This window comes from Chanos chanos, chromosome 10 (assembly GCF_902362185.1).
Source record: "Chanos chanos chromosome 10, fChaCha1.1, whole genome shotgun sequence".
Lineage (NCBI taxonomy): Eukaryota > Metazoa > Chordata > Actinopteri > Gonorynchiformes > Chanidae > Chanos > Chanos chanos.
In genome coordinates, this window is record NC_044504.1 from 9,600,334 (window position 1) to 9,612,633 (window position 12,300).

Sequence of the window (12,300 nt, forward strand, 5' to 3'; positions counted from 1 at the left end):
TCAAGGTTTAAAACCCAAGAGGAGCCAGTAGAGATGGTAAAATCTGAGTCTGGTTTTTGGAAATGCTCTCAAGCTTTTGAACTATAGACTGTGATGTTCATATAAGCCTATTCCTTATGTTGCAGTGGGGAAAAAAGAAAAAGTTGTAAGAGCATATCAAGTCTAATTATTGTGTTCTTGTTCTTGTTATTATTTTTGTCATCAAACACCCAAACCCTATACAATCTCATTAAAATGTCTTTTTAAAGAACACTGACATTGAGCGCCACACTGACATTGACTCTGCCACATTGAATTAAAGAGGAACTAAAAAGCTACAATCTTAAGATAAACCGTAGATTATTCCCTCGTTAGGAGAATAAGGGAAAAAAGAACAGAGCAGCTGTGAGAAGCTAGGTAAGACAAACACTAAAGAAAGTGATGTGTCTCCTCTTCTTGCTGACTATGTGTTTAGCGTTCAGTTTGCATCCTTGAATTTGCTGGACAATTTGCATGGTAATCACTCCCCGTGGGTGATTAATAGCATAATTAATGTTAAATGAATCTGCTTCCACCTGCGAGCGAGCTGTCAGTCCATCTTACTCTCCTCCCCACTGCGATTTCACGCGCGGCTCCGGGACGAGAGACGCTCTGCCTGGTGTTTTTGCAGCTGGTATGGAGTTTCCTCAGGCTAAGACAGTTAAGCAGAGGCCATGGTTTTTGTGAAGGCCTTTACCGTACTCTTTTTGGGGTTATTTGGGTTATGGTCATCCCACTGGGGTGTGTGTTCAGACTAAAAGGAGATGGCAATGTCAAACAGAGCAGATTTGTTGTGACAACAGGATAAAAAGCGTAGCTTGACGGGTCTACGATAACTTGGTTATTTTAACCTCCGTATGGCTTTCTCAAAAGCTAACCGCTTTAAACTGCACTTTGAGGTCACAGAAACACCCCTTGTAGATATTTCATTTACTGTGGCAGTGTGTCTTGGAAAATGTAACGTAATATTTTCTAAATGAGAATGGATTTGCACCGCAGACTCTGAGTGACCTTTTGCTAACTAAATGCGTTCCATGTTGATTGTTAAAGTGCTTTTTCTCTGTCTCTCCTTCTTTTGCTTGACAGGGACATGTAGCCCCTCCAACACCTAGTCAGGCATTTTGTGAAATGCATTTTGTTTTTCATGAACAATAGTGTTATCTGCTCCTAGCGCAAAACTGTTAATGTTTTGCTCTGGCACAATTATATCTGTAATCAGTCTCATCATCTAAGTAACTGGGGGTGTCAGATGGGTAGAGTTTAGTCAGCTGGTTAAATAGCATCTAGTTCTATCCTGTGAGCTGCAGTATATGGCCAAATTTGGAATACACTGGAATACACCGGAATGGGGGGGGGGGGGGGGGGTGTGTGTGTGTGTGTGTGTGTGTGTGTGTGTTTGTCGTGGTTGCCATGGCAACAAGCCAACCTGTTTACCCCTCTCTCTCTCTGTCAATTACTATTTGCTCAGTTTGCATTGTGCAGGACTGTTCAGGCTGTCTACAGCAGACAGGTTTAACGTTGATTCCTCTACTTTCCTCTCCAAAAATCCCAGATAAAGGATCGACTACAGAAAAAGTAAAACAGTTCTTTCCCTGGTGCAAATCATTACATTTTCAAAACTTAGACGCTTAACAATATTGCTTCGTCTGATCACTCATGGTTTATATCCTTTGTTTCTTTCACATCAGGTCTCCCTCCAGAGAGAGGAAGGAAGTGTAGCTCGATGTGTTTTAAGTGGGAGAGACTAAATTATGCTTACAGTTATGTAAGGTATTGGTTCAGCAAAAGAGATCAGGTCTTGTGGCTTGAGAAACAATTAAACTCCCTAGCTTGTTTTCCATTTTAATGGTTTGATGGTTTGAGTGTTTTTACTGGAAGAAAGAAACTCTGAAACCATCACTGGGTTTTAAGAAAAATTTAACCTCTTTTGCAACTGCTCTGGCCTCATAATATTTTCTTGAATGTTGAATATCACAATAAAGAAGACTACAGGTCATTGCGTAGAGTTAATTTTTAAATATAATGCATGTGTGAAGAATAATACGAGTCATATAACGGTCATAGTTTCCAACCACACTGTTGTTTTTTTTGGTTGTTCCTCCACTTGTGGTTCTGCTGCCTGTGGTTTTGTTCTGTGTGTAAAAACATCTTTTCAGTTGTCTTTATGTGTCGTGTTTTTGTGTTTTTATTCTGGACCGAGCTCGAATGCCCAGTCACTCATTCTGCTGGTCAGTTTTAGTACATAAATATGGTATTTCCCTTCTGGTCAGCTTTGCCCTACTGAAGGTCCTTTTCACAGACCCAATGTCAAATGATCTTCCTTCTCATTGTCCTTGGACTCATAACCCATAATGGCTTCCCATGTTCCTTTACACATAACCCTTCATAAATATATTCCCATAGATCTATTAGTTTACATATAACCCTTCATAAATATATTCTCCTAGATCTACTAGTCTACATATAACCCTTCATAAATATATTCTCCTAGATCTACTAATTTATATATAACCCTTCATAAATATATTCTCCTAGATCTACTAATTTATATATAACCCTTCATGAATAAGTTACCCTAAATCTACTAGTTTATATACAACCCTTCATAAATATATTCTCCTAAATCTACTAGTTTATATATAACTGGTCATAAATATATTTTCCTACATCTACTAGTTTACATATAACCCTACACATAAATATATTCTCCTAAAGCTACTAGTTTACATATAACCCCTCATAAATATATTCTTCTAAATCTATAGTTTACATATAACCCTTCATAAATATATTCTACATCTGGTAGTTTACATATAACCCTACACATATATATTCTCCTAAATCTACTAGTTTACATATAACCCTACACATATATATTCTCCAAGATCTTCCAGTTTACACATAACCCTTCATCAGTATACCCTCCTAGATCTACTAGTTTTGTGATGCTGATTGTCTTAACCATACAGACACCTCATCGGCTTCAGAAGACGAAGGTTCCCTACGTCGACAGGGACGGATTACCTCCTCCACCCCGTACCAGGCCCATCCCAACGTAGAGCACTGGTTTAACAGAGTTATCCAGGGTTCCTCCACCTCATCCTCTGCATCTTCCACCTCATCTCATCCAGGAGGGAGGCCCCACACCAACACCACAACCGCCGCCGCTGCTACCGTACTGGCCGACTTCATGGCACACACCCAGCTAGGTCAGTACCGCTGCCCCGCCTCTCTCTGTCCTGCTTTTACCTGTGAAGTCTCACCACTCTATAGCTTTTTTTTTTGTCCTATTTTTCTTTTGTTGTTTTTTTCTTTGGTTGAAATAAGCACTGTTTCCTCGTAGTATCATCCCCCTGCCTCACTACAAACTCCATGATATCCACAATCTTTCCTTACCCTAGCCCTGTCTTGTTCATCAGTTCTAAAGGTGTTATCTGTGCACTGGAGCATTTCAGTGCTTCTAACTTTGCGAGTTAATTACTTGGTATTGGAACTTCGCAGTCATGTTTAAGTTAGTGCTTTTACAATAAGCCCCAGTGTGATGTGTAATAAGTTCTTCAGTGGAATGTTAAGGCACTTTTTTTTTGCGTTGTTAACAGTGTATAATTTTAGAGGAATAAGAATGTTCTTTGTTGTATCGGAATGACAGTCTTTTTCCATTCACATGCTAAGAGCTGAGCTCTCCTTGGCTTGGTTGCTTTTGCATAACCTCTTTGCCTGCGGGCTGATGGCTCTACATCTCGGATGTCTATAGATGCAGTGGGGTTATCACTTCCGACTGATCTCAAACCGAAGCAGCGAGTTCTACTCTGTATGGCCGTATTTAATTGTCCGTATTTTTATACGTCTCCGACAGCCCTGTTTGTGTTCCGGCTTCTCTTGACAAATTGTTTTTCATAAACAGATCTTAGGGTCTTGAATAGTAAATAGGATTCAGTCTATTTCCCCTGCAGCTATTACTACATCCCTAGCTTCTATTGACAGAGCATTGCTTGTAAAATATGGTTGTGTGGTTTTCTCTCCCCCTGGAGGTCACTGGAGGCAAGCTGGCCAAGACCATGACTATAACTAACTTCTTATTTCACAGTCACAAAGTCCCTCTGTGTGTCTACTATGACAGCGCCTCCCCAAAGGCAAGATCATAGATAAACAAGACTGTCACTGTCTGAGTAATGATGTAGATGATGATTTTGTTTGATAGTGGCTTAAAATAGGAGATACATTATAAATGAAATTATTTTCTCCTAGTTTGACCCCCACCAACCATCAGTGGACGTCTAGGAGGTCCATTTAGAGAAATTAGTCTGAGTCTGTCGGCGCTGTTCGGAGAAAAAAGAAAATTGTCCCATGAAGCAACATGCGCCCTGTACTTTGTCAGTGTTACATAATATGATTTACATTCATTTGGATCAACTATCAAACAGTGCCATTCTGATTTTAAGGGCAATGTTACAAAGCAGATGTTGGAAGATACAATTTTTAGGTAAAACTCAAAACCCACCCTCACATCCATGCATCCATGCTTGACCGTTTGACACTTTGCTGCAGATAACCACTCCACACCACCAGACGTGACGGGCCTAGCCGAGCGTTCGGTGCATGCAGAGCGTCCTCAGATGGCCTCGGTCAGAGGGCTCCCACGGGGCTACAACCACACCAGTGTCATGGAAACCGCAGACGGTGAGTCCTGCCGATTCAGCGTCACTCAGCCCGTCTATCTCTCTCTCTCTCAGAGTGAGCTGCTTCGGTCCGTGTCTCTATGGCTACAGCACACCTTCCCCTGTGACGTGTGTGTGTACGATAGCCAATAATTGATAGGGAAGAACAGGCTCTCTTCCTGTTAGCAACTGACCAAACCCCCCTGAAGAACACAAATCAAAGCAGTTTTATAACCCCGCCTCACTCATCTTCAGTTTTAATATCCTCAGGCCTTACGTCGGGGTTTTTTTTTTTCTCTCTCCCTCTCTCTTTTTTTTTTTTGAGAGTTAATCAGGTGATGTACTGGTCGAGGGTGGGTTGTGGGTATTTCTGAACTGTAATTTGTAGATTCCTGTGGCGTATTGGGCCCTGCTGCCGTGTGTCAACAGAGATGAATGAGTTGTATGAGATGAAATGGCCTTTCCTAGTGGATATCTGCCCAACTGTCTGTCCCAGCCTGCAAGCCAATGAGCTTCTCTGCTGAAGAGGTCTCACTGTGTCCAGGCTGTAAACCCCATCTATCTTCATTCATGCTCTCAGATCAAAGGCGACCGGGCAGCTGCCGCCTCAGCAGTGCATAATGAAATGAACCCATCTCAGCCATATGAATTAAAAAAAAAAACTTTACTCTCGAGAACAAACCATTAGCTTCCTTCTTTCACGGTACCCAGTGAAATGGTGCAGAGTTTCCCTTTCTGTGCTCTGCTTGGTTAATCGATTAGCTGTGTATATATGCTTATTTGCGTTCTCTCTTCTTTAGGATTTGATGGGAGGGATGGTGGACTCGTCTGTATGATGGATGGTATTTATACACGTTTATAAAGCTGTCTCTTGGTGTGTCTGTGCCCTGTCTTCCGGATGTCCCCTCCGGTTACTGTCTGTCTGACCAGTCAGATGTGTATGTCTGCAGTGCTTCAGTGACGTGTGTTGCTGTGAGAGACACAGGCTCGTAGATGTCGAAGTCTGTCTGGAGTCTTGCTATTTTTTTGTGTTGCCAGGTTTTATGTCGTTACTGAAAAAAAACAAAACATCATCATCATGTGGACAAGATGTTTAATGTTGGTTATGACGTTTACAACCAGTGACCTTTGACTGTATTATTTATTTATCTATTTTTCATACGATTAGTTGATTAGTGAAGCTCCCTAAAACCATTTGTGTCTGTTGGCGATACTATTCAGCGCTCAGAGAGAAAGGACGTGGATATGTCACTGTGCATCTTACAACGGCATCATTACTTTTACAGCTAGTGTTACTGATACAGGATATTATTTGATACAACTGGCAGGACAAAAAAAAACTGTCGTGGAACTTAAAGAGGATTCAGGGCTCATGTGGTTTTATTTTCATTGCGCTGCCTGTGCCTTTATCTGGATGTGAAAGTCATCTGTTTTTATGGTAGAGCAATTGCCGTCAGTGGCTAATACCGAGACGCCTTTAATGTGGTTCGCTTACCGAGAGCAGCAGAACGAACGGCCAATGTCCAGCACAAGGGAAATAAATAATTTCAGGGCAGCTTTAGATGTTTTTTTTATGTTGCTCTCAGGTGTTATTAAGCCATTTATGATTTCTTAACCATGAATAATTGCATGAGAAATAGATATTTGTATTGGACGTTTCAGTTTGGTTCAGCTGTTTGCTGTTTAATAATGTTTGGTTTGCAGAGGAAACTTAGAATATCACTGTACAGACAGTGCAGCTCTCAGCACATTGCACACAAACAGACAGTATTTATTTACTCTGAGTAAAACGTTGGTTTTGTCCACGCTGTCACACTGCAGGCTGTTAGCTGGGACCGCTGCGTGGCTTAAATTAAAATTTTTAAAAAACAAACATTTATCATCGGAAAATAAGTTCTCTGTTTATATTTGAATTGCGTTTTTGCAGGAGGTTCAAAAAGCTGTTGGAAAAAAAGATAATGTTGCGCGATTAAGATTTTTGTCATAACGGATATATACGCATTTTGAATTTCGACCTCTGATTTGAACCGGGGGCCCCGAGGAGGAGATCAGCTGGATGTGTTCTAAAGGATTTTAATTGGTTCTAAGGGACTTCATTCAGGTGCAGCTGTGACCTCCCAGCCAACACCCCAACCCCTTCCTCCCCAACCCCTTCCCCCCCACACACACACTCCCACACCCCATCCCTTTTTCTGTCTTGCTCTCTCTGACTGTTTATGTATTAGACAGGGAGAAGGAGATCAATGTCTGGGGCAGATAGAGCACAGGTTGTAGATAAACTGCAGCTGTGGCTTAGCTCTTCTGTGACTGAGTGAGAGTAGCTTCAGCATAGACTAATGACATACATAAATTCATAACACTCATCTATATATGCCAAGGGATTCAGAACGCTCCGTAACAGTCGGCTCAGGGATTAAGGAAGGTGGAATCATATTTTGTGTGAATATGACTGTGTGTGTGTTGACACTGACAGTGATGTCCTCTTTTTGGTTTAATTTTGAAGACCTGTTCTGTTGTCTTTGTAATATTTTTTTTACTTTTTACTTTAACTTTTTTTTTAGTAACTTCACCAAACGTTGTTGAGTGTTTTTTCGCGTGTCTTCTTTCAAATGCACAATATGTCACGTGCAGTATCTGCAGTATGATTTTACTTTTCCATAAAAAGACGTTGACACTTTTCGAATACTGTTACAATTAATTATTTTGATGACAAATTGATTCATGATTGATTGGAAGCATTATTTTTCTCAGAACAGTTACATACATACATACAGACAGACATTTCTCTTCGTGAACAGGACTGAAAGTGAAGTGTACCCAGCATATTGCTGATGAAGTGGTTTACAGTCAGGCTGTTACTAAGCAGCTGCTGGGTCTAGCCACTTCAAGCACAGATCCAGACACTAGGATTTTTGTCCCTGCTGAATATGTTGGTTGACTGGCAGCTACCTCTTACCTCCAGACCGCTGTAGAGGTCATTTAGCCTCAAGATGACTGACAGTCTGTTGTCTGGACCGGCCTAACCATCACTTTTCACAATGACCTGCTCCTTTCATTAATTCTCTACCTCTCTCTCTCTCTCTCTATCTATAAAGGTGTTCCAGTGAACAGTCGTGTTTCCTCTAAGATCCAGCAGCTCTTGAATACGCTTAAAAGGCCTAAGAGACCCCCATTACGCGAGTTCTTTCTCGATGACTTTGATGATCTGGATGGTAGGTATCCAGTCTGCCTGTCTACATTCCTCTAATGCATTGTAGACAATGTTTCAGGTGTTTCACTGCGAACTCTAATATTATGACTGTGAAAGTTAACCATCAACGATCAGTACTGTTTTTTTTTGCAGTTAGGGTGTTCCTGGACCACCAGGTGTGTCAGGGAGTGAACAGGAAACATGTGTAGGGTGTAGTGCTTTACGCACACACTTACACACTCACACCCACAGATAAACACACATTCTCAACCACATTGTTTCACCCTCCTCGATGTTTCCTGTATCCCCACTGCCTCACCAGAGTTATTTTAAGTTTAACATCCAGCAGCTGATTCGAAGGCCAGTTTATTTCTTAACCCATTGGCTATGAGGCAGTGTTGTTGGGTGGGTAAGGTTAAAATGAGATTTGTTTTGTTCAAATAGGCTCTGTTGGTTCAGTGGACAAGTCCGCTATTCGGCTCTGCTTTGTTCTGCTCAGGCATTGAGCAGCGTGTTAGAAGTAAATGCATTAGCAATGACAACTCTCTCTGTCTGTTTTTCACTCTCTTTTTCTCTCACTCACTCGCTCACTCACTCACTCTCTTTTAGTGTCTCACACAAACACACACACCTTCACGCACATACTCAGGCACGCGGACACACACGCTCATTTCTGTCAGTCCCTCTCTCTCTCTCTCTCTCTCTCTCGCTCTCTCTCTCTCTTTCTATATATATATATATATATATATAAACATGCCATTGGATTTCACAGTGCCTTGCCAACAGAGTTCCATCTCATCTCAGGGACACATATGTCACCCTGAGAGAGCTGACAGCTATGGGATGTTCTACATCACTCTGCTTCTTCTCACACACACACACATAAACACACACACACACACACACACACACACACACACACGAGTCATTTTTCCTTGCTGTCTCTTGCCCTTGTTCTTTGAGATGGAATGAGAAATGACTCGTGGGTACTACCATCGTCTCTATCCCCATCATTTTTTCACGAGATGCCATTACAGCGAGTCCACGCCTCCATGCTGACCTCTCGCTGTTCTTCCACACAGTCCAGCAGCCAGACCCCAACCAGCCCAAGCCCGAGGGCACGCACATGAGTCCGCTGAACGGAGAGGCCTTGGGCGTGGTTAGCAACTGGCCACCCTCCCTACTGGCATCTTTACAACGCTGGGGGGCCGCACAACCCAAGAGCCCCTGTCTCACTGCACTGGACAACGCTGGCAAGCCAGTCTACGTCCTCACCTACGGTACTGCTGCTTTTCACACACTCCCTGTCTCCCTCAAGCCCTTTATCAGGGCCTCGGGGTGGCAGAGTAATTCTGAACTGATAGCACGCTGACAGTCGGCAGTTCACCCAGGCATGATTTGTGACTCGTTTGTTTGTGTTGTTGTAGGAAAGCTATGGTCACGGAGTCAAAAACTCGCCTATACACTACTGAACAAGCTGAGCAGCAGGAACGAGCCTCTTCTACGGCCGGGAGACAGAGTAAACGTTTTTTTTTGTTTTTCTCGCTCTCTCTTAGTATGGGGTTCATGCTGCTTGTTCTGAAAACCTGAAGGAGAGTTTTGAGGTCAGGTCTGACCGATTGGCATGCAATTTTGTTGTTTGTTTTTTTTTCTTCGCAGGTTGCGCTTGTGTTCCCTAACAACGACCCCGTCATGTTTATGGTGGCGTTCTACGGCTGTCTCCTAGCAGAGCTGGTACCTGTGCCCATTGAGGTGCCCCTCACGCGAAAGGTACGGAGGAAAATGAACCTGAGTGACAATCCGCAGAATGTTCGGGCTTATGTTCCACAGAGCAGTTACTCCCCCTGCTGGTGAAAGAGGAATATGACATTCTCAAAATAAAATCTGTAACCTGGAATCACAGTCACTCAGTAAAACACTTACTTTATATGAGCATTCAACGTGCAAGTTAATTATATACCAGTTCTACTGGGATGAACTTTTCTGTAAGCCCTACTTTGGTATGCTCTTTTTCAAACCCGACAAGAATTACTGAGGAGATCACAGTGGGTCACATTCTGTTTAAACTGACTGTACTTTATTCTGTCACTTATTATATTACTGTTGCCTGGATACCAACTAAACTGAACCTAGTTGCATTTGTAAATACCTGTACTCATAGTCATTGCCATATCTCATGTTTTTATATATATATGTATAAATTTACTCTGGCTATTAAACTCTAATAACAGACTCAAAAATAGTGTCTTGGAGCAGGGATTCAGTTTGCAGCTTAATTAATTCAACAAAAGCCTGCTCACCAATACCATTCTCCTGACTGCTTGTGTGCTTCACAGGGAAATGTGTGTCATGCAGTTTCCTGGTTAATCTTTTAATGCTCCATAAACTGGTAATGAGGACATTGCCATTAGTGTGGAGGCTGATGTTTGAGAGGAGAATGGTGTAATTGGACCAGTGAGAATATCCACTTTCGGTCTCTCTCAGGACTCGTGCTCTTGAGATGGCTGTGTTCTTTCCCCACACACGGAGAACATGTAAATACACATCTTTACCCTGGACTCCGTCTTATGTTTGGCCTCGCTATGTAAAACAGATTTGCTTGAGTTTAAACTTTGGTTTTTAACTTTTGCATCACAGAGGTTGTTCTCTGTTGGCAGCATTGCTCAAGTCACTGAGAGAGAGAAAGAGAGAGGGAGAGAGAGAGAGAGAGAAATCAATAAAACAAGACTACCTCCGTCCCTAATTGAATGTGATGGAGCCTGACTGAGGTTAACGACATCTGGGAGAGAAAATGAAACATCCAGGAGACAATTTTACACTATATCAAACAGACCAGAGTGTTTCCTTGCGTACATGCTAAAAACCTACCTGTGCTTTGGGGCTGTGTGCTTGAGCATTATCAGTTACCAGAGAGTTCACTCTGCTCTCACTGTCTCTGTCAAAGCGTAAGGAGTTGATGGAAACAGATCTCATTCCTGTTGCCTCTTTACCTTTGATGTGTCCTGTTTGTGTGATTAATAAAGATTGCTCTTTCCCTTCGGAAGTGATTGATAAAACGAAATTCTTTCTTGAAGTGTAAAAGAGGCAGGCACTTCAGAGGGTTTAAGATACAGCACCACATCCGACTGTTTATTTATTTATTTATTTATTTATTTATTTATTTATTCTGCTTCAAGGAGAAGATTTATGTGTGTAGGGATAGGTCAGGTCCCAAGGGGACTGCCAAGTAGGCTTATTGACAATAGCTTTCTGTCTACCTTCCAGGACGCAGGGAGTCAGCAGATCGGCTTTCTTTTGGGAAGCTGCGGTGTGACCTTGGCACTGACCACAGACGCCTGCCAGAAAGGGCTTCCCAAGGCACAGACGGGAGAGGTTGTCACCTTTAAAGGTTGGTTCAAGCTTTTTAAGACCGGCAAAACAAAAGCTGTTAGGCTTATTTATTTATTTATTTATTTATTTTAACTTACTGCTCTTGTAGACTCACAACTTAACGTGAACTTCTATGTGTGTGTGTGTGTGTGTGTGTGTGTATGTTTGTTTGTGTGTGTGTCTTCGTTCAGGCTGGCCAAGGTTGCTCTGGTTTGTAATTGATGGCAAACACGTAGTAAAACCTCCCAAAGACTGGCATGCTCCAATCAGGGATGCAAGCAATGAAATAGCCTACATCGAGGTGAGCGCACAGCCGAAAACACGTGTTACTGAACACAGGACTTTCATGACACAGATAGATCAAGTGTGATGATTCAGTTGAATATTTAAGTTTTGTTCCGTCAACTCTATTTCCATATCTGAAGTGTGGTGTTGTAAAGTGCGACTGTACCTAACGTGACTGATTTTGCGTATAGAATGCTAATCTGTTGTGTTGTGGAGACATGGGTGAACATCGTGGCACATCTGGGCTTGTTTTTCTCTCTGATCAGTATAAGACGAGTAAGGAGGGGAGCACAATGGGCATTGCCGTGTCACACTCTGCCACGCTGGCACACTGCCACGCACTCACACAAGCCTGTGGATACACAGAGGGTGAGTGAGTGAGCTCTGTGTGTGTGTGTGTATACATGTGTGTGTGTATGTGCTGTGTGTGTGTGTGTGTGTGTGTGTGTGTGTGTATCATTGCTACCTGAGGAGCTCTCACTAGACACATCTCAGATCTCTAGAGAGGATGAACTGCTCAGAGCAAATCTAGTGCGCCCCAGTTTCACCCTAAATAACTCCTCAGAGTCCCTGTGGATGGGTCTCAGCGCCGTGAACGCCATGGTTACCAGAGTCGCATTTACTTCGCTTCCTTTTTTTTTTTTCTTTTTACACTTTAGCATAGCCTAGTTATGAACAAAAAAAGTGTTTAAACATGTATTTCGTCCTTTTGTAGGTGAAACCATCACAAATGTCCTGGACTTTAAAAGAGACGCAGGCCTGTGGCATGGAGTGCTGACA

The 12,300-nt window shown here is 42.4% G+C and overlaps 1 protein-coding gene across 1 annotated transcript in view; it reads left to right on the forward strand.

Moving 5' to 3' along the window:
- The window catches only part of dip2a (disco-interacting protein 2 homolog A), a 77,108-nt gene that overhangs the window by 52,139 nt on the left and 12,669 nt on the right, over positions 1–12,300 (forward strand). The window contains exons 5-14 of the mRNA XM_030785803.1: positions 2,988–3,227; positions 4,567–4,698; positions 7,772–7,888; positions 8,949–9,146; positions 9,294–9,385; positions 9,526–9,636; positions 11,131–11,254; positions 11,427–11,536; positions 11,787–11,889; positions 12,236–12,300. Coding sequence (XP_030641663.1) covers positions 2,988–3,227; positions 4,567–4,698; positions 7,772–7,888; positions 8,949–9,146; positions 9,294–9,385; positions 9,526–9,636; positions 11,131–11,254; positions 11,427–11,536; positions 11,787–11,889; positions 12,236–12,300 — 1,292 coding nt within the window. The remainder of the gene's footprint in view (positions 1–2,987; positions 3,228–4,566; positions 4,699–7,771; positions 7,889–8,948; positions 9,147–9,293; positions 9,386–9,525; positions 9,637–11,130; positions 11,255–11,426; positions 11,537–11,786; positions 11,890–12,235) is intronic.